A 22,953-nucleotide genomic window follows, 5' to 3' on the forward strand; every position below is an offset into this window, starting at 1 on the left:
ACTGTAGAATAGCAATATAGAATGATTTTGTATTCATGTATACCTTTGTTTTACCTTACATTTGCATTTCGACATTGTTGTCAACATGCAATTAGCCTACGGGCATGAATTTGCAATAAACTATTATGTATTAAAAAAAGAAGAAAGGAATAAGGCTTTAGAAGTATAACTAAGAAAGAAGCACACGGGGGGAGGTTAAAACACCGTTTACACGCTCCGACGATACTAAAGGCAAGGACAGTTGTGCTGGAAAACAGTGGTTGTTGGGTCGAGATGATTGAGTCAAGCTGAATATCCAACAAAGGTAATGCAAGACGCTCTCAAAAATCATTTACACTCAGCAAAGGCAATTCTAAACACACAAGTTATAACTGGCCTTTGAAAATAAACATTACAGAAATCAGTTTGCATGGTACAAGCTTAGTATCTGTGGTGCTAGCTAGGAGAGACAGACAAAAAGCCGAGCTTGCACTACAGCCACACTCCCAAAATGTCCCTGCCACACTGGCGTAAAATTCCATACTGCCGAAGCGACCCTGTTGTATTCATCCGCATAGACTCGTGTTGGTTTCTCTCGTCAACATGAAAAACAAAAGCTGGACTTTTAAAAGCACATCGAAATAGACGCGATGTAAGTACGTGTAAGTCACCAGATCCGAAATCGTGCCTTGGGTTGCATGATCTTAACTGTTGGAGGCGAGGTCCTATTTTATGTCGCAGTAGGACATTATTCCACCGCAGACAGTGATACAACATCCCCGGCTAATGCACAGACACCTGTCAGCCACTAGACAAGCTGTCAGTCACAATTAGAAGTTCGGCCAATAAGAAAAGGACAATCAGCGGCTCAACCAATGACAAAATGGCTGCATACCTCTTAAGTATTTTCATTTGTTATGTCTTGACGTGAACAAAATTTAACAGTATAACAGACAGAAAATGTATTTTGTTTCATGTGATTTATATGCTAGTTAAGTTTTATTATGCTGAATTCTAATGTCTTAACATGTCTTTGTGTTTCATTTTCAATCTAAGAGAACGCTTTAATTTGGTCGCTAGTGCAACTTTCAACCAATTCGCCGGTGAGCGTATTGGAGGGAGGGGCAACTTACCTGGCAGAGAGGGCACGATGGACGTGCTGTTGTGTCGTCTCAGCGCTCATGAGTGCGACTGGATTAGTCGCATATGCGACCAGTTTTTTGAGAATGCGATTAGATTTAAAATCACGGTCGCACGGTGCGACAATCAAAAATTAAGACCTGCGCCAGGATAATACCTGCAGAACTAAGCGGTTAGCCGAAAATATAGGTATTCCAACGCTACAGCGAATATCGTCGGTGAATTTTCTATCATGTTCCCACACCCGCGGTACAAAAACTATCCGTTCCTAGTGGCAAAGTTACCCATAGAAATAAAGGATATAAGTTTCTCTCCTTTGTGGTGTATTTGTTTGATTTGTAAAATGTTTCAAACGCCAAAACTTTGTCGATGAAAGTGAGCGCTCGCCGGACGCTCGCTGTTTTCAATGGCGGCCATGATGTTTATGAAAAATTGACCGCAGCAGAATGAAAGGCCTGTTTCCTGCAGTCATATTCATACCTGTTCAAGCGATGATTTTTACGATCAAAAATATCAAATTTTCCTTTTGTCACCGGTATCATTTCAAAGCTAATTACCTGCCCGTCGTAATAGTGCTACTTTCATTCTGCTGTTGTCTATACTGCACAGCGGCGAATCACAAATCTTTCCCCATGCGGTCGGCCTGTCATTGGATGGCGGCGCCGCGCGGTCCTGACGCGCGAAATTTGAACTGCGCGTTTCGAAGGAACCGAAGATATTTGACTGGGTCGGCACAAACAGATCATTTTTGATACTATTGAGCAAGAATTTTAAGGATATTAAATTATTTTGGATTATTTGTAGACAGAGGGTGTGGGTAAAAAGAAAAGAAATGCCTGTAAAAATGTTGAACTTGATGCCAGCAGTGAAGTTTCAAATATTGGAATGTGACTTTATTTGTTTTGGTCATGAACCCAATAGATAAGCTAGTTTTAGAGTTATCTATTTATTTATCATTCAAGGTTATGTGAATCATTACTTACCTTCTTCCAAGTAAAAAATACCATTGTGTATTTTTCAACTTGTGGCCGTGGCCCCCGGATAGGGGCCAGCCGGGGAACCTATGCCGAATTTTTCTAAAAATCTATCGTACTAGTATCAGTATGTAGAAAGGTATTGAATGAATTGAATTGCCAATTGTTCTGCACCATCAATGTAGGCTTTTATCTTTTATGATCTATTCAAATACTTTATTCCCGGTTGTTAACATTAAATAATAGGAGTATTACTTGGTATAGCCAAGACTTTTGCTTGTTCTTCCAACTTTTTGTAGTGGTGCTCCTAGATATTTGCTGGTGCTCCTACCTTTAGTCGTTGGTTGATACGTCTCTAGCTAGATGAACAGTCGGGTAACAAACCATGTGACAATGTAAATGCAGAAATTTTCGCTGTGGTATTGCGGTTTGATGTTGCAGGATGTGATTGTATCAATAGGATCCACTTGATTTGGCCCGCTGAGCCCGATAACACAGCCAGGCGAAAAGAGGTTGGGAGTCGGCAACATATACTCTGTCAATAATGACTGACCTACCTCAATAATGACATTGCAAAATTTGAAATGACTCAGCAGACTAACTGTACAATCTTAATAACATACGTAATATGAACCCAAATTTTGGATTTGTTAACGATTTTGTATATAGCTTGGTCTTGTGCAATTGAATAAAAAATAATCTTCAGTTTTGTGTCAGTTTAAATTATCAAATGTTTTCAATGCCTTTTAGTTTTAATTTTTCGTTTTGTGTACGCCTTCATTAGGATTTTAGTCGTAAACGCCTCAGTGTGGATTGTCAAAGTTGTATTTAATTTTGAATATTGTTCAGTTACAAGGGCTAACCCTTTGTTAGGTTGTTGGGTAGCCCTGGCTGTACTTTATATACAGCCAAATCAATCAATCAATCAATCTACCAATCAATCAATCAATCAATCAATCAATCAAATCAAATTAGTCTTGGAGATAACACATTGCTGGAATGACTTAGATCTGTAGGTCTGCTTACGTAATTACTGGAAATCAAAGTTGTGGAGCCTATTGTTGAGTTCGCTGGATTCTTTGCTGGCCATTTTCTGACACGGGGGTAGGATCCCAAATCTGTTTTGAATTCACGCGTTGAGAGTGTACGTTAGTACCACGAGAATCAACAATTGTCATGTCTAGACTTGTCTAGATAGTAGCAGAGTAAACAAAGTGTTAGTTTACGCTTTGTTTATGTAAAGATTCGTGGATCGATGGCGCTTATACAGCACAGGAAAACTTTGTGACCAACTTATATTTTTTTTTCCAAAAGAGGTTTTATGCCTTCATCTGAGTGACATTAAGACTAGCAAGGACTAAAACAACATCAGTCGACAACAAGGCAAGGTTTGGCGGTTATCATGATGTTTAATGTATTTGACAAAAACTCGGCAACACGCCCGATAACACGTTAGAGTGTGTCGGAATAGTTCCACATGCAAAGCAGCACGCCTGATGATAAATCTTATCCAAATATATTGAGGAACCAATTCTAGAAGATTCCGGATATTATTCATACATTAATTTTACGTTTATGAGTTAGGTTTCGAGCGTCCAGGAGCGAATGCTATCTCGTCTAAATTAAAACATGCAGAGAAGAGCTCCTCGTGCAAGCGACGTGTCGGATAGTATTACGTAATTAGCATATACTTCCCGCGCTCGACCGCGGGCAAAAACAAATCAATAATGTCCCTGCTGGCGACGGCCATAAAATCTATTGTTTTCAGTGGTTAATAGAGTACGACATAGTCCTTCCCGCACCCGATGATGCAAAGGTCGGCGCCAGTCTGCGTTTCAACAGCCACACAACTTTTTGCAATCACTACAGCAGGTGCCTAGTCCAATGGTGGTGAAGTTTATGTTCAACTACAGTACTCTTTCCAAAATACTATGTGCTAATTTTTAACCGGAGAAAGCTAGATGTACGTGCATTTGGTATAAATAACCCAGGGGAGAACGAGCTCACGACGTACGGCATGCATCTCGAACACTATACCGACCAGCCCGTAGCACCGATGAATTTTAGGCGAATTACATTCAACGAACTATTCATATATATAGTTATATTCACTATTAGTTATTTTGTGCCATATGTGTCTTGTTTTCACGAGCTTCCACCGTTCGTCGATGGTACCCTTAGCAAGGAAACTTCAAACGACTTTCTTCACTCCATCCAGTTGGGTACCTGACTTAAGTTTGGCTTAAAAGGCGGAGAAAGAATTACAATCCACCGCCAAAACGGCATCAAAAAGGCTATGGGACAACCTTCACCGAATCAGGCTTACTGTTCCCTGTATATAGCACTGTTAAAACAAGTTACAAAAACTTGAGTGCAGTGCCACATGTTTTTTGTGCGTTTCACAATAGAGTAAAATAAATAAATACAACAACAAACGGTGCTTCCCGAATATCCAAAACGAGCAACACCCTTGTAGTGCCTATAGCTAGAGGTAAATATGTTAGCAAGTTTATTTATTACTGTTTCTGTAGCAGATTATATTTTACAGGAAGGGGTTGCTAGCCTTTCTCCTAAAACAAAACTAGCATGAACAAACTGAAAAACCTATTTTATGACGAAGATATCGGTAAGCATCAAATAATTTAATTTCTGCTAAGACTCTTATGCTACATTGTAAGCAATGCCGGGGACCTAATTTGCATTAAATTACATGAATAAGCCAAAACAAGCCTCATATTAGCATTTTTACTATAGATTCTGTTGGTAGATTCAATACCTTATTGAATGGTGCAAACCGCAGTCTCCTACGACTTAAAATTTGAAGAAAATACATTTTTTAGACTTGTGCATTTTTTTCAGTTCAATACTTAACAATGGGTAGAAAATGCTCTGGACAGCATGTTTGACTAATAAATTTCCCTTACCGATGCCGTAGGATGATGAAATTTCCAGGACTTACTAACACTACAGCGTACTACAGGAAAATCAATAGAAACTGCTGAATAAGTGTCACAAACAAATATTCTAGCCTTTTTGAAAACGGTAATTGTTACCAATTTTGCGTACTAGCCTCCCTACCAAGAGGTACTGTAATTTGATACTGTAATTTTAAAGTTAGTAGTTATTAAAGATCGGGTAGGTGATAGTTTTTCACCAACTGAGGAAGACTTTCATGTCCACCCAGGTTTTCTAGACATTAGTTAGCCTGGTACAGGGAACGCAATTCAGCGAAAGCTTATCTATTTCAGACAACCACCCCCTCCCACCACCACAGCCACAACCATGAAAGTACCGGGGAGGGACTGGATAATGGACATGCGCACAAAGCCCAGTTTGCATGTCTTTTCTTTTCTTGTTATTATTTTAGAAAATTTCTTCCTGGTGAAATCTTTGGTGAGTTTGGCAAGTTTACAGGCAGGGAGACCAGACATGTGTTTACTTTTCACATCCAGAAAGAAATTGTGACTTTTGACATTTGTTGTGGTATAGAATTACATCATTTGGAAGGGGATTTTTCCCTACTAGACCTGGTCCAATGCTATCGCGGTAGCCCATGAGAACAGTGTCCAGAATCTGGCCCCATCAAAGAACCTGCCCGCCATGCACCGTGCACGCGTAGCAAACACGCTGCGATTGGAAGAAATACAAAATGTGTTTGTTTAGAAGCCAATCATATTTTTGCTTTGATACGGGATTGATATCTAATTATAACTGCCTGAAAAAAGCCACACATGAGCCTTTCCCACGGTGCTAAGAACCTCAGACGATTATTCTATTGAGGGTCCCGCTCGCAACGACATGGCTAGCACACCAAAGCTCCAATGTTCCGGTATTCTCCTTATTCTCCTAGGTCTTACAAACATCCACTGGAGCAATGAAGAGAAGATCCTGTTGGTACCTATGCCGATGCTTAATAGCCACTGGATGGTAGAGGCGGCAATGGGGCAGGCGTTAGTTGACAGGGGCCATGTTGTCACGGCTGTTGTTGAAAAGGACATCGTAGACAAACGACGAGCAGAGAGGCCCGACTTCATGTTTGAGACATTCCAAGATCACGGAGTCGGGAAACGCCTTCGGGAATTCCAAGATCAAGTTTTTGTAATGGCAAGACCGATGTCTATCACTGAAAAGCACCAGGTACTTCCATATTTGTATGAATCGCAAAAGGAACACTGTAACCATCTCTTGGACGATGAAATGTTGGGGAACTTGAAAAGAGCAAACTACAGTGTTGTTATTTCTGACCCCTTCTTTTTATGTGGTACAATATTGGCAGCAAACATCAGCGTCCCCTACGTTGCCATTCGGAGTGCTGGTGGTATCGCCCTCGACAAAATGACTGCAGCTACAGGACTACCGCTCCCTTTGGCATACGTGCCCTCAATTTTACTTGATTTTACCGACCAAATGACTTTTTTACAAAGAGTGGGGAACGTTTTGACCTTCGGCTTTTCATCCATCTCGCGTCAATGGGTTGAGACAGGCGTATTTGACTATCTTTCTAGTAAGTGTCTTAGCCAGAAAGACACTATCCAGAGCCTGATGTCAAGCACGGATTTGTGGCTGTCTCAGACCGACAATGTGCTGGACTTTCCCCGTCCCTCCATGCCCAACACGGTCCAGGTTGGCGGGCTGACCGTCCGTACCGGCGTCCCGCTTTCTGAGGTTAGTTTTCTCGAGAAGAAATAGGACCTGCCTTAATACAAGATTACCTCAAAACTTCTTACGTTGTATTTAAGAGAGCCAATGAATTCGAAAATAAGAGAAAACTTATAATTTGATAACTAAATACGTGACAATGCCCCTCTTTCTGCCATGCTGTCCGCCGTTGTTTCCATCGCCACATTGCCATTATAACAATATATTAGAGCTTACAACCTTTGTAGCAAATTTCGCCCATAGATTTGGCATATAAATGAATCTGAAAAAAGGAGTAACTATTTGGTATAACCATCGATCATTTCGGCCTAAGATATATGGTTCAGTACATAATGTAGATACTACCGCCATGCTGTATCTGTATTAATGGCTGGTGTGTATAAATATATTTTCTCCGAGCGTACCGTTGCTTCCGGCCGTTTTCTATTAGAATTGCAATTTGCTGCAATCAGTTTAAATGCTGTCATTTCAAAACATTTTTGATTTTGGTCGGTCATATCTCTGTCGCTACGATATCCATAGCATCATATATCATTTACCAATTATCCTTTACAATGGTACCCCATATGCTATGATCGTACGTTTATATAATTATGGTCAAACGGTACGGGTCGAACATGAGGGCCGTATAATCTAACTAAGGAATCGCGGGGGAAAAGTACCAACGTTTCCCACGATCGTATGTTACTTTTTTTTTGGCGACGACCTGGGGGCGGACCCTTTTGTATGGTACTGATTTTGGATTGCCAAATATTCTAGAAACTCTACGAACGCATTCCCTGCGAATTAGTTTTTGACAACGCCTTGCGGATACGGTATTTTCATATAAGAGGGAAAAACCGTATTGCCTGGGGCATAGAAAAGGCGCTAATTTGTACACACTATTACATCTGTTCATCGATGTTTGAAATAAGCTTCATGGATGTTGCAATGTAGACCTATATATCACAGCTGTTTCTCATTGTCTTTGATTTTTTTTTGCTTCTCGTAATAATGAATGACATGCTTGCACAGGCCAATAGACTCCTCAGGTGGGTGGAGCAGTACTAAATCCACATAGAGGTCCCGTGTTTGAGGAGAGCCACACCTTGAGCACGTAAAAAAACCCAACACATCTTTCGAAAAAGAGTAGGGGCATGCCCCGGTGTGAGTGGCTCAAAACATTCCGGTCTAAATGGGGTAGGGAATTTCCCGAACAGCCTTCGCAACCCCTGCTTCTCCTAAAGGGTCAGTGAAGTCATGCTTGTCTTGAGCATTGATGTTTTTGTCCTAGGGTAAAGAGATGCTGCTCTAGTAAGAATTAGTTCAGTGTTTCGATGAGTGGCCCCCTTACGGCCTTGCACTGAGCGAGTTTATTAAAAAAGCGTGATTTTTATGACCCTGACAACCTCTTGGTGCTGATCTGCCTCTCCCTTGCGTTTCTCAATGATTACGCAAATAAGGTTTGCATAAATCATATCAGTTAATCAATTTTTCTACTAAAAAACTTATATAATACCAAATACGTTGTTCAAATTAAGTTTTATCCTAGTAAAGAAAGCTATTGTAGACTTTTAATAAAAGTTACATAAACGAGGCTCTCATTTGCATGACTTATGTCTGATAATGCTGATCTTTACCTAACTTCCCAGTGTTGCAATTATGAAGTTTCTATATTTAACCACTATGTAATAATGGAATTTTCTCATGGATTATGCAAATTATGTTTTCATTTGCACAATCTTCATCTATTGATATTCCAATCTTTTCCAATAACATATGCAATGAGTTTGAACTATGACCCTGCTAGCTCTGTTTAGAGCCAAACAAAGAGATATGGTTGCCCGGCCCAACCGGACATCCGGGTATCTCAAGTCTTGCTGAATGTCATTTATCTATCTAGGATTTGGAGGGTTTTATGCAGTCATCTTCAGACGATGGGGTGGTCATTGTCAGCTTTGGGTCGATGATCGGCACGATGTCAACGGAGAAGAAAGAAATATTCGCAGCAGCCTTCGCACAGTTACGTCAGAAGGTGGTGTGGCGGTACGTGGGAGAGAGGCCGACAGGTGTGGGCAATAACACCAGGCTGATGTCCTGGCTGCCTCAGAATGATCTACTTGGTGGGTAGCAAAAACGAATCCAAAACAAATCCAATACTTCATTGTATTTGCCACGGCCTCTGACGGCAGAGTCTTAACCTACGGGGTTGGGGAGGCTATGGTTAAGCCATGCAAAAACATTCTCTTCAAAATATGTTTACCTACATTTCAAACCTGAACTTACCTCAACTGCAAAGCGAGATTTTTTAAAAGTTTATTTCGGTACAAAATTGGTGGTCTACTTTGCAATTTTTAGAGATAAGATTACAAGATTAAAATGACACCATGATTTCACCCTCTGTCCTTGTGGGTCAAATCGGCCGATGAGAAAGAATTTAGGGGTCAATTACAGGGCAAAACATGGCAAAGGTCACAAATAAAATTAGCATCCTTCTGTTATCCCTAGCAGAAAACTAGATATTTCTCTACAAAATGTCCCCAAGAAAACAAAACTGTTTAAAAAAACAAGAGATGAAAATTAAAGTCGGGTATGCACGGTCCACTTTATTGCGGAACTAAAATGGGGTCCCTCCTTTTTCTTAATTACAACTTATTTATCTATCAAAAAAATAAGAGTATGATTTCTTATACACATGATAGAAAAAACAGCAACTACAAAGTATATTTCCCTCCCCAATAGTAAACAACACAATCTTGATTGAGGGTGTAAAGCAGAATATTAATGTTGGCTTCTGTTGCCAAAAGCAACAGCAACGACGTCAAAATAACGTAAAAAGAATGTCATATGTTTGTTACCTCTTTACAAGCTGGGATTCACCATCTTGTATCCGCCATGTTGAATTTTCATAAATACATTTTGCAATTAACCAAAACGGACCAAAACGTTCATTTGGATGTTTTTTTTTTAGATACAAAGATGAGATGGATTTAATGAGACGATAACCGGGTTTTTCCTTATGCTAATGATATGGTGAACCATGAAAGATATCAACAAATGACGTCATGGAATTAGCATGATTTAAAAAAAATATCAAATAGTGAAAAAATTCAATTTACATTAAAATGTATTTGTTGTAAGAACATCGGTGTACTTTTGCAAGAAAACCTGAAAAATACGTTGTTAAAACAGAAGTAAGCGAATTTTGCAAAACATATCTGTCTGAAACCCGTTGCAAGGGCAACACGGATTTTATAAACCTTACCCAATATATTTTGAAATTGTTGCTAAGTAGATTTTTTTGAAAAGTCAATACATTCGGTGGTTCCAGCGTAAACCATTCAGTCTTGATACGACATAGAAGTTGTTACGGGCCTCAAAAGCAACTCCTCCCGTCTGAGTAGATCAGAGTTAACGATTGTTCAAATTCTTCGTCTGTGACGTATTCATCAGGTATCTTAACCCTATCCAGACTGAGCTTTTTTGGGATATCTGGGACGGGGGGGGGGGGGTCTCATTCGCCCCCCTCATAACTTCTGAACGGTATAGTGTATCGTTCCCAAATTTGTAGGGAGTGATGTACATGTGAAGTTTTATAATTCCTAGAATTTTTGTGACGTTATGACGTAAGATGACGTAATCATGACGTCATGTGATTTTATTGGCTAAATAGGGATTTCCCGTAATATCTAAAGGTATTAAAAAATAGTACACATTGTTGATTTTAAGATATACCAAGACATATTACGTAAATGGTAACTACGTTGACGTCAAAATGACGTCATTAAATGACGTCACGTGTTGTTAGCGACCCCTTGGGATCCGCCATCTTGGATCGGCCATTTTGAAATTTTCAAAAATTCCTTTTTTTTCTACTTATGACCCCCCAAAAAAAATTAACATTGACTAGAAACGTTAATCTAAATGTTTCTGGTAAAGAAAATGCCACGAGGTGACGATTTTGAAGGCGAAAAAGCCTGCTGATACCCAAAATAGTGTAATGGTCCGCCATCCTGAATTTTTACCGATTACGTCATCAAATTTGCATAAATTATGAATATTAAATCATGAAAGTTACATCTTAGCACATATGATGCTATACATGCAGGAAAACTAGTGTGGTTGAGCAAGAAAACCTAAGAAATATCATTGTTTTTAAAAAAATCTGCGATTTTTGCCAAAAAAATGCCTTTCTGAGACCCGTTGCCATGGCAACATGAAATATGCTAAATGAATACTATTATCATAAAATTATTGCCAACAAAATTTAAGGAAAAGTCACCAAGTTTGGTAGTCCTAGCATATGTCGTTCGGGCGCTATACGATGTCAAAGTCGGCGCAGCCACTTTTACTCCCCCCCCCCCAGTCAGGATAGGGTTAAGCTGCTGTCGTATCCAGAACCGTGCCTATTCAGTTCCGTGCCCATTTTATTGTTAAGGGTTAGATTGGACAAGGTTCTGGATAGTCTCCGCGTATCGCACAATCCAGCACTGGTCCTTGACAAAGCACAGTCCTGGACGCAACAGCTGCTTAACTTGCACAAGCGATTTCTGCTGATACAATTCTGTCAATTGCTTTTCCCCGCCTTGTAGCTCATCCCAAGACACGAGCCTTCGTCACTCACGCTGGGTTAAACGGTGTGTACGAGGCCCTGTACCACGGCGTGCCCATGGTGTGTCTACCGCAGTTTCTGGATACTCCTGGCATCGCCGCACGGGTCGTGGCAAGGGGACTGGGGGTGAAGTTGGACTTGATGACTGTGACCTCGGATGAGTTGTCCCGGGCCGTTACTCATGTTCTCACCAACAACAGGTATTGCTGAGTCGTATGTTATATGTATAAGGTAGCGATTTAGGCAAATTCTTCCGGTATTACATGTAATACATCAATGCTAGAGTTTCACAAACCCATACCTTCTCTAAAATGTAAATCTTCATGTTGTTAAATGCAGCTGTTGGTGAGAGGTCTTTTAGACAATATGTACCCAGTGTACTGACGACTGTAGGGCCCCTGGGGAGCTGACATGTTTGCCCCAGCGTGTCTGCTATTAGCTGCCAGCTGAATTTTTGCCTGATTTACTTATCTTCCAAATGCAGCAATAATGGATTTCCCATCATTTACAACTATGGTAGTATAGTAATCTTTCATTAACTATGTAAATTATATATTCATTTGCATTATTGGTATTTATCGATATTCCTCTCAGATACACATTCCGCATTTTAGATTCTGATTTTCATACCTCTAGTGTCATTTTCTTTCAAACTCTTTCTGGCAGGAAAATGCATGACAGAATTGAAAAAAATGACAATAACGCGCAAAACAATACATTTACAAAATCAGATTTCATAGAGGTATGTTTTCTTCGATATCTTATGTGCTGTTGTATTCCGTCCTTCCCTTAGTTACCGTAAGACAGCAGCCCGCCTTTCCCGTCTGTACCGCGACCAGCCCCAATCGCCCATGGAGCGAGCCGCCTGGTGGATAGAACACGTCATCAAACATGGCGGACTGCCCCATCTCCGCGCACGCGCCGTGGATCTGCCGTTCTACCAGTACTACCTGCTGGACGTGGCTGCCTGCCTGTTGGCCGTCTGTTCAGCTGTCCTGGGGACCGTGTGGTGCAGCTGTTTACTCGTCTGTAGCAAGATTTACTGTAAAACTGGCGGCAAGCTTAAGTCTCTGTAAACGGTCACGATGCCATATGCCATACGACTACACAAGAAATATGCGCATTTTATAAATCACGCATTATTTAGGTTATCTAACTACGATGTAATTGGAAAACTATGTGAATTTGTGTTTGAGTTGAGTTTATTTGAACCCACAATTAGCTTCAAATCTACTCTTCCTGTGGTCCATTTAACAAACAGTATATAACCTAATACATTTAGTCCATGTTGGGGATGGATATGCAATAAAATTTATCGTCATTGTAATTGTCATATGCCTTTTTGATCTTGCAAAATGTACCAATTATTTCTTGCCGACGCCACTATGCAAACCCTATGGACAATATCTATCGTCATGGAATGATATATATCTCTGGTACTGTGCCATTTGACGACCGCTTTTATCTTGCCCACAAATTGACCTGAACATGGTGTATTACTCACTGTTGAGAACCCTGCTGTTGTATCAACAATTTTGAGGGATGTCAAACGCCGGACAAACTCTGGAGGTAGTTTTTTGTGTAGCATTACCTGGTCGGTCCCTTCGTGAACATTATTTCCTACGTAAGCTCAGCCGGTTTAAGGGCTTTGACACCTGTGGGGTGGCTAGGTTAGCAGTTATATGCACGTAACTTTTGATGTATCTATCTGTTTTGAACAAAATTTGGCCAGGTGATGGAAATAACAAATATTTAGAATATCAAAACAATACAATTTTCAATCTCATATATTTGGGGTGAAAAACTCACTTTTTGGTGAACAAATTGTATATGTTATTAAAAGGGCTTGTGCCAACTATGAAACGACTGTTTAACAGATAGATTTTTTCTGGAGTTATTGATAGTATCTCTAGCAAAAGATCCAGGTTCCTGCCTGCCGGAAAGAGGTTTGGTGATCTCAGGCTGATCTCAAAAGGAACCATGTTGCAATCTCAAAAGGAATTCTTACTTGGACTAAGTGTACCAAACAAATCAGCGCTTGCACTTCCTCATGAAACTAAAGCCCTTTCGTCACTGCAATGACGACCTCATTACAGTGTATATCCCCCACATTCATCCCGTTCTCGAAAATGCCACTCCAGACGGACAAATACGTTAAGTGATAAGATCGAGGGAGTCCAACGCAGAGCTCTAAGAGTTACGAGCTACCCTGGGTGTTGAAAATACCTCATACGCCTGCGCCCAGCTAATTAACTGGGACTGCCAACTCCCCGGTCACGGCGTAGAACTCTGAGACATTCGCTAAGACACTCGTCCGAACAACTTCTAGCATCTACTGCCACCTACTAGAGGAAACATCAGTGGCCGGCAAGCTCGGTCGCGACCGTCAAAAATACCTGGCCCTCAAGATGACTGAACTGAACGTTATACGAACAGTACGTTACCCTACATGACCACCCCTCTGAACGCCAAATAGTATTGTGACGCAATTCAGCCCTTTTGGCTGCCATGCTACTTCTATTTTTCCGAAATTCATCTGTGCCAGGTGTCCTACTTTCCTCCTAAGCATCCTTACCGCTGCTAGTCTTTGGTTTGGACAAGCAGAAATTATACATTGACTGCCTTGTGGAGTCTTCCAGGGTTCGTACTAGTGTTTACTGATGTCATTTGGCTCCCTTGTGACAACAATTCTAAAGAACAGGTAAAAAATACGTAGTAAGACATAATTTGTGTCTTACCAACAACCGGCCAAGTTCAGGGCTCATTCCAGTGATCTGTACAACACATAAATTCCAATGCCCCCCTACACGCTCGGTTCAGCGTTACCTCTTTCTTGCAGTAAGTACCCCCGGTCGTGTTAAACATACGGACTCTCAGGAAATTCAGATTTTGTGACGTAAACCTCTGCGTACTCGGTCGTCTTACCCGGCTCTCTTAAAGTCAGTGGCAAGAGCTGCCATATATTTCAACACACTTAACCCTATCCAGACTGGGGGGGGGGGGGCTAAAAGTGCCCGCGCCCACTTTGACATTGTATAATTCCCGAACGACATATGCTAGGACTACCAAACTTGGTGACTTTTCCTAAAATTTAGTTGGCAACAATATTATGATAAAAGTATAAGTTTATCATTTTTCGTGTTGCCATGGCAACGGGTTTCTGAAGGGCATTTTATGCAAAAATCACTGATTTTTTTAAGATAATGATATTTCTTAGGTTTTCTTGCCTAACCACACTAGTATTCCTACATGTTTAGCATTATATGTAATTAGTTGTAACTTTCATGATTTAATATTCATAATTTATGCTAATTTGATGACGTAATCGGTCAAAATCCAAGATGGCGGACCATTACACTATTTTAGGTATCAACAGGCTTTTTTGCCTTTAGAATCGTCACTACGTGGCATTTTCTTTACCAGAAACATTTAGATTAACATTCCTAGCCTATTTTTAGTGTTTTTTGGGGTCAAAAGTGGAAAAAAAGTATTTTTGAAAATTTCAAAATGGCCGATCCAAGATGGCGGATCCCAAGGGGTCGCTAACGACACGTGACGTCATTTAATGACGTCATTTTAACGTCAACGTAGTAACCATTTATGTAATATGTCTTAAAATCAACAATACATACCCTTTTGTTTAATACCTTTAGATACTACGGGAATTCCCTATTTAGCCAATAAAATCACTTCAATGACGTCATAATTACGTCATATTACGTCATAACGACACCAAAATTCCAGGAATTATAAAATTTTACATGAACATCACTCCCTACAAATTTGGGAATGATACATCATACCGTTCAGAAGTTATGAGGGGGGGGCGAATGAGCCCCCCCCCCCCCCCCCCCGTCCCAGATATCCCAAAAAAGCCCAGTCTGGATAGGGTTAAAATGTCGATGGGCGGTCCGACTTCTTCCAAACGTGGTTTTCCCCCAGTCTAAGTCCTATCCTTCCCTGTTTAAAAGCGGGGTTGGGTGTAACGATGCCAACACATGCTTTACTCTCCGTTTTAGACCTTTTTTTTTCAAAAGAGCCAAGTGACGGCGCCATGACTGGACGGTAGCCTTTCCGTGGCACTCGTGCCCGGCGCCCGCCCAGGACCCTCTCAGTGAAGTCACACGGAACAAGAGCTTTTCAAAAAAGCTGGCGTTTTGGCTACGCTTATGAGTGTGAATTGTCTTTTCCCTTTACTTGAAGTAAAATCTGCCAGAGAAAGTCACTCAAGGCTGTTGAGTCTATAAGAAAAATTGTCATTTGGGGAAAGGAGTACTGTTTTAATAGAGAAAGGCAGATTGGGGCAAGCAATTTTGAAGTTACGTCACTAAGTTAAGTGCTTTTGAAAAAGCTGGTCTTGGCCTACAACTTGTGCTTATTTCTAAAATGTACAATAGGCTCATTATAAAAGCTATCAATTTAATTATGTACATGGCACGCAATAAAATATAAAATTTGAAAAAGCACCATTGAATCATCAGCACTATGGTAATTAAGTGAAATAGAAGTTCATAACAGCTAAGGTTCTATCTAAAATGACTACCAAATGTCAAACAAATCAACAGCTACCTCATCCCTATTATTCTGGTTTCCGCATTTACAACATTTCTTCCTTATTTTCCTGGATAATTTTGCTAAAATTCATGATAATTCCCATATTTTTGTGCCGAGCGGCGTCACTTTCCACGTCCGTGTTGTCTGAATGAAGTCGATACTGAACAATTGAGCATTTGCTACTGACAAAGGATCGCTGTTTTGCAAACAACATCAAGAGCCTCTGTTTACATCGGGGATAGAAGTTTAGTGGCGAGTGTTTTGAAAGAATCATCTTACCGCGCATAGGAGCCGCTGCACGGTATTTTCCATTACAATGAACAGAAAAATTCGAATGCCGGGTTTGGAATCTATGAAGTCCTGTTCATAAGACAAAGGCCTTGTACATATTAAATGAATATTTAAAGATAACAAATATGAAATATTTCTTTATTTATTAATGAAAACATAAAAAAATGATATTCATAAATATGATATTGATAGATTAATATAATATCAATTAAGGCGCCAAAACGCAAAAAAATAGTGACTTGAGCTCGTAGCCTGCCCGCGGCAATCGTGGCCGCCCGGGACCGTCTCAGTGAAGTCACACAACATTTTTACTCGGGCTCGTAACCCGTCGGTGGCACTCATGCCCACCCAGTACCTTCACAAAGGCAAACAACGTTTTTTTTCTGAGCCCCATTAATGCTAGATGGAACGGATGGAAGGAAACATTTCTGAAAATTGCAAAAAACACAATCCCAAACAAAACAGCTAAAGCGACCCGTCAAAACCACAAGCCCTGGATTACCGTACAGTTACAGGACATGATCCGGCAGAAAACGGAGCTGTATCGACTGTACAAGTCTTCTCCTAGCCAAGAAAACTGGACCAACTACAGACGGTGTAAGAACACCCTTACAACGGAACTACGACGGGCAGAACGTGAGTACTACAGCTCCGTCGGCAATAGGATTAAGACCCCCAGAGGACTCTAAACTTCTGTGGGCAGTGCTGAACAAAGCGACCGGGAAGGGCAGTTCGGGTATCCCTGCACTTTCCAGCCAGGGGCGTACACTCGACAAAGACAACGCTGAACTTCTTAACAACATATTCGTTCAGACCACAAAGGATAGTAGCCAGTCGGCCGGATTACATGAAGAGACTTCCCAAGTTCACAAACAACGAACTAAGTTCCATACAGGTGTCGGTCGATGAGGTCCACCTGCCTCTTATCCGCGATAAATTTGCAAAATCCTAACTGTAACAACAATGACCACACAGTTCTCTTGATACTTTTGCTCTTGACATAGCTACTGCGCTGAAAAACGCAGATGCTACCTTTTCAAAAAGGAAATGCACCGACACCCATGTGGTCCATGTCTGGAACGCCGTTGTCAAAGAACACCATTATGATACTGCATCCCGTGACGCCTTCGATCTCTTGCGAGAATGTAACCGTTCCAGGCAAGGGGCCATTTGGGAGCTAATGAGAAAAACCCGTGCCAAATGCAAGCTCTCACTTAGAGAGTGTCGTCGTATGGACGGCCAGCATAGGACTGATGTTCTCGCCTCAAGTCTGCATATGGGGTGAGGGGGGGGGGGGGGGTAGGCTTTTGGTCTACCCTACGATCTCAAAATGTCGAATCTTCCATGCAACATTGATGGAAAAAGCGGTGCTTCCAACATCGCTAGTATTGTGGAGGACACATTATGACTCTCTGTTGAATTCTGTTGTACCTAACAAATGTAAGCCGTCTGTACATGACTTGATTAATTTTGATGTCAGCTATGATACTGGAATGTCTGCATCTGTGTCTGAAGTAGACGCAGCGATCAACATGCTCCCTAGTGGTAAGTCATGTGACTCTGACGTGCTGTCAGCTGAGAACTTGAAGCATGCCTGACCTCAGCTAACCACTTTACTTGCACTTTTATTTTTAGCCATGCTGAGGCATGGCGGTGTCCCCCCTGTTTTACTGAAGGTCATATTTATCCCAATAATCAAAAAGCAAAACTTGAACCCTTCCTTTAGGAAGTTTTACCGTCCCATCGCCTTTTCCAGTCCGATCTTTAAATGTTTCGAATCCCTTTTGCTTACCCGCCTCGAGAAGCACCTGGCTACTCCTACAAATCAGTCTGGGTTCAAAACACACAATGGAACAGACATGGACTAGCAGCGTGACACAAATGCTCAATGACCAGCAGTGGCCCCTTCTCTCATATCAATATAAACACTGACAGTCTGGTGAAACCAGCTCAGGTGCGCTCCCGCGGGAGTCACTATCTCAAATTTCAAACACTTAACGCAGGGCAGATAAAAACAAATATTCATACTTTTCCCTGTACCATTCCCCAGTGGAATGCCCTGCCTGGCACGGTTGTGACTGCTCCCACCATTGATTCTTACCGTGCCAGTCTGGGTTAAGAGCATTTTCTACGAGTCTCAATAAGTCTGGACCAAGTCGCATGCTGCAGAGCAAGAAGGAACAGATACTTGTATTGATGAAAATTCGGCTTCGACTTACAAATTATTTGTTGTGTGACATTCTTGAATTCTCTGCAGCACTGACTTCGCATATTATCAATACATAGGTGCCCTTCCTGGTAAAACATCTTAAGTCCCTGATTTACAGGCCTCCAAAGGAAGCTATCTTGCATTATGCCTTTATCTCTTCGCACTAAGTATCCACAGTTGTGATGCATGGTTGACTGCACTGATGTCTCTATTCAGAGGCCAAGGCTTCTGGAGCTTCAGCAACTGAATCGGAGTGACTATACTGTTAAATACCTGATCGTCATCACTCAAAATGGGAGCATATCATTTCTCTCAAAAGGTTATGGTGAACGATCATCAGATTGGAGAAACAGAAAGCCAACTTTAAGCCGGAGAGACATGATCATGAATCATGATGTACAGCTGGTGGAAGAGTTAGAAGATTCCCAGCTGGCCAGAAAATTCAGTCACAAGTACATGTCTCACGCTTTCTGGACATGATTGACCTAGGTGATAACATCTTAGCAGACAGAGGGTTAACCATTGCAGGTGACCTTCTGCAGAGACAACCTCATCTCAAAATACCACTTCCTAGTTCTGGGTGGGACCAACAGACACGAGAAGCAGTTGGAAAAACAAAGAAAGTGGCCAACGCTCGCATACATGTTGAATGAGCAATAGGTAAGAACAGTAGCTGCATCTATATTGATATTATATACAGTGTGCAACGAAAGCAGTGGAAAATGAAATACATTTTATATGCGAATGTCCCGAATTTGAAACCGAAAGAAACAGATTATTCACGAAAGTATCCGAAATCTCCAAAAACTTTTCTAAATTAAGAAATACACAAACTCATATTCCTTTTAAAATCTTCCAACCCACTCATCATTGAAAGTGTGGGACTTTTTATTTTCCACTGCTTTCAGAGAAGAAATCAAACCCCGCATTAGTACCGTAGATATAGAAACTTACTGTAGAATAGCAATATAGAATGATTTTGTATTCATTTATACCTTTGTTTTACCTTACATTTGTATTTCGACATTGTTGTCAACATGCAATTAGCCTACGGGCATGAATTTGCAATAAACTATTATGATACTATTATGATTATAATTATAAGCACCATACAAGGTTAAGAAGTAATTTAAATAACATGACCAGAATCTGACTCGCCAGTTACTTTTGACCAAAGTAGAAGATCACATCGAATGTCTCATTTCCTGAAGGGCGTATAACATGGTTCAACATCTTGAACAATACGGTACCAGAGGTCATGGTCCCACTTTGGATGGTGTTGTCGCGATTTGTGCCACATTATCTAATCTGAGGCCCTAACTAGTAGACATGTGATCTGACAGGTAAATCAAAGTTTAACACAAACTGTTCACAGTCCTCACTATACCAATCATCACTCAGATTGTTTGCTTTAAATCAAATACAGCTCCAGAGAAACCACTTTAAGCATTTGTCAAAACCAAAACTGCTATCTGCTACATAATATCTGTTGTAATAATTATTTCTGGCTATGTTGATAGCAATAATACGTCAGACTCTCGGTACCATCTTAAGAAAATGAAGAGATTGAATTACAATCTAAAGAGGAAGCTGAACCGTTGGGAAGAAGCTATGTCGAAACTGAAGGAACGCCTCAAGCTTTGTAACAGTCTGAAAACCCTGGAAAGCAAGGACTTATCTATCACAACATATTACAATCAACTGAGAGTATCAGCGTAGAAAATGGAAGAAGCTTAAATTATCCAATCTGTACTACAAAACCTCTCCTCATTTGACACGACAACTACAGCTCTGCCAAAGAGAAGTCTCGCCCAGAGAATGAAACTTGAAGCAGGGTGTCTGGCACCAGTTCGAGGATTTGTTAAACGGGTAAGAAGGGAAGACAATTGTGTTGGTTATCACAGTGACAAAGTCCCAAAGCCCAACTAGAGTGGCTTACCCACAAGTTTGTTCTATCCCCAACACCAGCAGAAAAAGACACTTGTAAGAAAAAAAAATATCACACAAGTTAGGCAAATGTCACGAGAGTACGGCGCCATATTGTGACACCGTTTACTCAATTCGACAAAACAAGCAAAAGTGGAGGAACTGAAGCAAACCCCAGATTGGAATGGCAAACCAGCAGCAGAACGGAAAAAGCTACCCAAAGTCATGGGCCTCAAATGCGGCATGCATAAATTGCATAATATGGCAGAAGCATTTTATACAATTGCGTTTTTCCTCCCGCTCTACAGGTGACGGACCCTACCCTGCAGGACCTGTTACAACAAGACCCTTTCTTGAGACAGGCAGCGTGCCCAAAGATTGGCGGATTGCAAATGTAACCCCTGTCTGCAAGAAAGGGGAGCGTTACCGCGCCGAGAATCATCGACCTATTTCATTAACTAGCATTCCCTGCAAAATAATGGAGCACATAATCACCAGCACAAAAACAACATTTTATCTGAGGGACAACACGGCTTTAGACGACGCCGCTCTTGCGAGAGTCAACTCATTGGTCTTGTTGACGAGCTGACAAACGACCTTCAAAAGGGTAATCAAACAGACGCTTTAATCACAGATTATTTAAAGGTGTTTGACAAGGTCTAGATCTGTCATACTCTACTCACACATAAGCTCGAATATTACAGAATCAGGGGTGCAGTGAAGACTTGGATCAAGAACTTCCTGACTGTCAGATGGTGGTAGTAGTAGATGGGGCAACATTCAGCTTCGTCCCCGTAGAATCCGGTGTCCCACAGGGGTCCGTACTCGGCCCGAGTTTGTTTTTACTCTCCCCTCGAGTCTGTCCTCCATCTTCCGATTGTTCGCCGACGATACGATGGCACACAAGAACGTCTGCTCCATTTCATATCAGCGTACATTACAGAGCGATCTTGATCGCTTGGCAGACTAGGAACAGACGTGGATGATCAAGATCCATCCGGATAAGTGTCATACACTCCACATCAGTAGAAAGAGAGATCCCCTGACCCACAACTACAGACTTCACGGCCACACCCTTTCTTCTGTTCAAGAGGCTAAGTACCTTGGAGTCACCATTAGAGCTAACCTCACCTGGAACTCCCGAATTACAAATATCGTAAACAAGGCGAGTAGTATACTTGGTTTATTGCGCCGTAATCTGAAAGTAAGGTCAAAGAACATAAATATATTAGCATACACAGCACTTATCCGTCCGATCCTTTCAAGCACGGTCTGGGACCCACACACGGCTAAAGGCATCAACAGAATCGAAGCAGTGCAGCGCAGCCCGTTGGGTAGAGAATCGCTTCAGGCAAACCTCCAGTGTGCAGGCTATGCTAGGGGAGCTGCAGTGGCCCATTTTAGAAGCCAGACGTTGGCGAGCGAGGCTACAAATATCACAACAACAAATAGTTGTTATCAACACACAAGTAAGCCCCACCCCTTGTGCATCATCTCGCACGTCTCGACACTCTCACACTGCGGCATACAAAGGTCTCACATGTAGATTGGAATACAGGAAGCAGTCCTTCGTCCCAAGGACGATCCAGGATTGGAACAGTCTCCCAGCCGCGGTTGCCCTTAGCCCAACCATAGACAGCTTTAAGCAGCAATTATAATGCTCCACTCTCCCGTTTCCCTAGCCCTGGTCTATCATACCTTACATCCCCACTTCCAACCCGCAGTATACCTCCCCCGAAAGGTAGCATAATTTTTATATAATGAAGAAGGCTACCTTAACAGAAAGAAGAACACTGCCTGTAAGGGCTGGTGGTGTTGGAGAATTAACTGGGACATGCAATTTTTTAGAGAAAAGTGTGTCCACATGCCTCTCACTAGGAGCAGGAGGCCACTCTTACACCTTACACGGCCATACTCTGACACTGTCCATTCAGCAAAATACCTAGAAACTGTACTCATATTACGCCAAAAATTTTACTCAATCAACTGGATATAATTTTGAAACAGACGTTTCTGAACCTGGGCACCACAATGAGCTGAGGCGGGAGTTGGGAAACTTACATAAACAACACGACTAAGAACTTAAAGGATAACCAAATTTTGAGTTTCCTGAGGAGGAGTATCAAGATTAGTTCTAGCAAGGTCAAGGAGAGGTCCTACAAAGCAAACGTAAGACCTCTTTTAGAATATGCGGCGACAATGTACGTGGGGGACCCTTATCCGAGGAAAACATTAACAAACTGGAAGCCGTACAGAGGTGCGCCGCACGCTTTGTATTCAACCGCCGTCACAACACCTCTAGCGTTACCAACATGCTGAAAACCCCTGGCAACACGAAGACGGCTTGTACGAGTGGGTACCATTTACAAGATACACCATGGTATTGTGCAGTGGTGCAGTGTTACTGCCAAACTCGCTCCACACCCGCCAAGACAACGGCGTTCCTACAATCTTCAGTTTAAACTTAGAACATGGAACAAATGTCGGGAGGGGCCAATTTCTGCCTAGGGCAACACAATAATGGAACCACCTTCAAATTGAAACCGTAGAGGCCGCGACCTTTGAGTCTTTTTTTTTTGTCGCGAGCGGCTGAGGAATAGAGTGTAAGAACTCCAGATACCTCGCGGTGA

General features: G+C 41.6%; 1 protein-coding gene across 1 annotated transcript; it reads left to right on the forward strand.

Annotated features, from left to right (window-relative positions):
- The first annotated feature begins 5,891 nt into the window (after positions 1 to 5,891).
- LOC136425846 (UDP-glucuronosyltransferase 2C1-like) lies at positions 5,892 to 12,419 on the forward strand. Its single transcript, XM_066414782.1, has 4 exons — positions 5,892 to 6,758; positions 8,635 to 8,854; positions 11,324 to 11,543; positions 12,137 to 12,419. Exons 1-4 carry the CDS (start codon positions 5,892 to 5,894, stop codon positions 12,417 to 12,419), a joined length of 1,590 nt encoding a protein of 529 aa, XP_066270879.1.
- Positions 12,420 to 22,953: the final 10,534 nt, after the last annotated feature.

Source organism: Branchiostoma lanceolatum, chromosome 19 (assembly GCF_035083965.1).
Source record: "Branchiostoma lanceolatum isolate klBraLanc5 chromosome 19, klBraLanc5.hap2, whole genome shotgun sequence".
NCBI classification, from domain to species: domain Eukaryota; kingdom Metazoa; phylum Chordata; class Leptocardii; order Amphioxiformes; family Branchiostomatidae; genus Branchiostoma; species Branchiostoma lanceolatum.